Source organism: Numida meleagris, unplaced genomic scaffold, assembly GCF_002078875.1.
Source record: "Numida meleagris isolate 19003 breed g44 Domestic line unplaced genomic scaffold, NumMel1.0 unplaced_Scaffold330, whole genome shotgun sequence".
Taxonomy (NCBI): domain Eukaryota; kingdom Metazoa; phylum Chordata; class Aves; order Galliformes; family Numididae; genus Numida; species Numida meleagris.
The window spans coordinates 11,519-14,877 of NW_018364560.1; the positions used below are offsets into that span (position 1 = coordinate 11,519).

At 38.1% G+C, this 3,359-nt stretch overlaps 1 protein-coding gene across 1 annotated transcript in view; it reads left to right on the forward strand.

Annotated features, from left to right (window-relative positions):
• Positions 1–702: 702 nt before the first annotated feature.
• The window catches only part of CCDC138 (coiled-coil domain containing 138), a gene marked incomplete in the record, with an annotated part of 5,103 nt that continues 2,446 nt past the window's right edge, over positions 703–3,359 (forward strand). The window contains 3 exon segments of the mRNA XM_021383064.1: positions 703–859; positions 1,763–1,955; positions 3,250–3,359. Of these exon segments, the coding sequence (XP_021238739.1) occupies positions 752–859; positions 1,763–1,955; positions 3,250–3,359 (411 nt within the window).

Here is a 3,359-nt window from a genome sequence, read left to right on the forward strand (position 1 = left end):
GAGAGTAGAAAAGGTCAGCCTGTCAGACTTTGGATAGACTGATGAAAGCAAAACGACAGTTACTAAGCCAGTATTAATCCCAGCAGTCAGATGCAATGGCTAGTTTGTCATTCATAAAACAGAGCCATCATTTTGAAGGAAGAGTGCAGTGTTCAGTCTCAACTTGAAAGTTTCAGCCTGTCTTTCATTACCAGTGGCTTTTGACGTCTGGTAATTTATCTGGTATTTTATGTGTAATACTGGATATAATTCATTTTTTACTACAGAGATGCACGCACCTAATTTAAAATAGTTTAATGTCCACGCTGGATATTAAAGTTTCTGTTAATGACTTATAACAGATGATCCCATGCTATACTGAAAGCCCCTCCTTCCATCTTTCTGGAGATACTAAGGCTTGGAAATCAATACGGTGTTCAGGAGTTCTACTTTTACTGCTTTCCTTCATTCTGTGAAGGGTTTGTAGGCACAGGTATTGGCCTTGATAGTTGAGCTCACACGATGTATCTCCGCTTTGCATGTAAACCTGTGTAAAACTCAAAATCTGTCTAAGGAGGTAATTCTTTTACCTCTACAGGACCTGAGCAATGAGTATTTGCGCATGCAATCTAATGAACTGCAGTAGTAATTTGAGATTTTGGTTTGGTTGGGTTTGGTTTTTGGAGGCTTGTTTTCACTTGTAGTCTGCTTATATGCTAAGCTGACATACTGCACGTAACTTTGCCTTTGTGTGTTTTTACAGCTTCTGCCTATGGCCGCAGAGCAGCTCCAGTGGATGCCATTTGTGAATCCTAAACTACACGTGCCCCTGATTAGATTGATTTACTGGTGTGTAAGACAGCTAGACAATGATCTTAAGGTAAATTCTCAGCAGACATTAATGTATTTTTTATTTTAAATACATATAGAAAGTGGATATTTTCAGGGTGTATGCATAAAATAAACTTGGCTGTCTTTGCAAAGCATAAATTCACAACACAGAAATGGAAAAATACAGCAAAAAATCAGTTCTCATGAACTGAACTTTTTCAAGATCATTTTTGATTTTTGCACTGTGTATTGAAATGTATTTTTACATACATATGCCTTTGCTGTTGCAGTAGTGTCTAAGCATCTCAGGAAATATATTTTTACATATGTGTTTAACAGACTTTGGAGCTAGGAAAGGAAATACATTTTTGTTCACTTTATGCACGAGATTTTCTGAAATTGATGGCAAAGTGTGACAAAGCAGCATGGGAATTTTTACTTTGTTCTCTGCTGAATGTCTCACTGAATTGAAATGTTGCTTTTCTTGCCAATGAGAAGCTATTTTAAATGGTCAGACGGTGAAGTTTGATTCTGAAGTAATATTTCTGCACTGTTTATGATGAAAATTTGGTTTACTACACCTTACCTGTACGGAGTTCTTAAGATTCATGTTTAGATCTGCAAATGCTTTTGCAGGATGTGACTTCAGGCATCCACACAGGACACCGTAGGTTTTGAATGATTGAAACGGGGTGTTTGCAGGAGCCAGTGCAGCTCAAATAACGTCATCGTATCAGGGGCCCTCACTCCCTGGTCTCTTTGTGAAGTTAGTGTTAAGGCCCTGTGCTAATTGTGTTCAGTAGCTTTTGTAACGCCAGGTGGTATCCTCTGTCACAGATTCTATTGTGATACACCATTTGCTATTTCATATTTAATCCTTAGGGGGGGCAGAGTAGATGGGAGTTTCATGTGTTTCCATGTTTACACTCAGCACGCACACTGTTTGATACAGGACCCAGCAATGGCAGCAACAATGACGAGACTTGCTGAAGATATTTTCAGAGGCATAAGAAGTAATGGAAACGTGCAGAGTTCTTCTGGACATTGTGCAAAGAGCAAATCAAAATCAGCGCTTTTCTTTACCAGTCCCTTTCTGCCTATGAGGTTTCTGTCAACGATGATTGTGCTTAAAATAGAGACACGAAGTAAGTTCTGGTTTTTATTGAATCTTTTTTATTATTATTTTGATCTTTTCATTTTCCCTTAATTTTTCGTTCATCTCTATTTTTTCCAGGTGCGTACCTGGACAAAGTCCAGCAGTTTCTTGATGCCATAGTGTCCATAATGCTTTCCTAGTGAAGGGAGTTTTACTTGAATGATACTGCCTCGTAAAACCAAATGTACTGAAACAAATACGAACCTTGCTATTCATTTCATGTTGTAATTTATGTGGCCATTTTAATATAATTTATTTTAGTCAGAGAGATGGCCTGTGCGATGAAAGAGAACAGAGATGATGGTAACTCTTTCAAGCTATTGCTACAGCAGCAGCCAAGATCTTTACTGCCTATGATGATACAGCACTTCCTCTTCTGTCAAGTGAAATAAGTAGCAAATTTCAGCCAGTTCTAGAATATCACTTTCCTGTTTAAGCTAGTAGATTGTTTACCTGTCCCCTGAAAGGCTGGTCAGCTGCAGTGCCAAGCATTTCTTTTCTGGTATAGTTAGCTGTAAGTTTTCTGCTTCTGCCTTTATCGATCTGTGGACAGATAGATCATATAGATGTGCGGAGTTGATGGGTATGTCTGAGAAAACCAGCGGTAAAGTAGCACATTTGGCTTCAACATCTATCCCATTTCCTTCAAGATGTCATTCTCCAGCAGATGGCACTGTAATTAAACTTTTGCTACCAGAGAAATTTTTTCCTTTAATTTTCTGTGCGCCGAGATACCGAGAAAGATTTCATATCAGGAAATAAAGAAAATTAGATTGGTTCACTTGATCAACGTTCTTTGCATCATTTAGTGCACTGCAGAACTAACCATCAACTACATGAAATAGATACAGTGAAAGTTAAACTACAGCTTTGGATGGGAAGGAATAGGAGTAGCTGCTGTCCTGAAAGTCGTGGCTCTTATTCAGATTAATTAGCCCTCTACTCCTTTATTAGAATCTTCCCACATGATGAAGCCAACGTAGCCTGAAAATATCCAGTTTGTAACTTCTTTTCTTTCTTAAGGAAGGTGTTGGAAAGATTTTGTATGTTCTTCGGTGTACAAGTTGCAGCTGGTCATTTTGTTGACTCCCAATGATTTTTTAAGGAAGAAAATTAGGCAGAGGATGTCTTTAAAGTTAGAAACATAAATTATAATTTCATCCATTTGACTTTTTTTTAGTAATATGCCTTTGTTTAAGTAATTCTGAGGATAAATATTCACGTATTGCTTAACAGAACTGTGACTGTAGAAATGGTATTGCTAGTTTTCTAATCTCTTTCAGTGAATTACCTGGAGCAGGCATTTCGTTCCCTTTCTGTGGACTTGAAGACTGACGAAGGGAAGGCCTTACTTTTGGGATACCAGTGTGTGCCCATCTTGTTAAGTCACTTA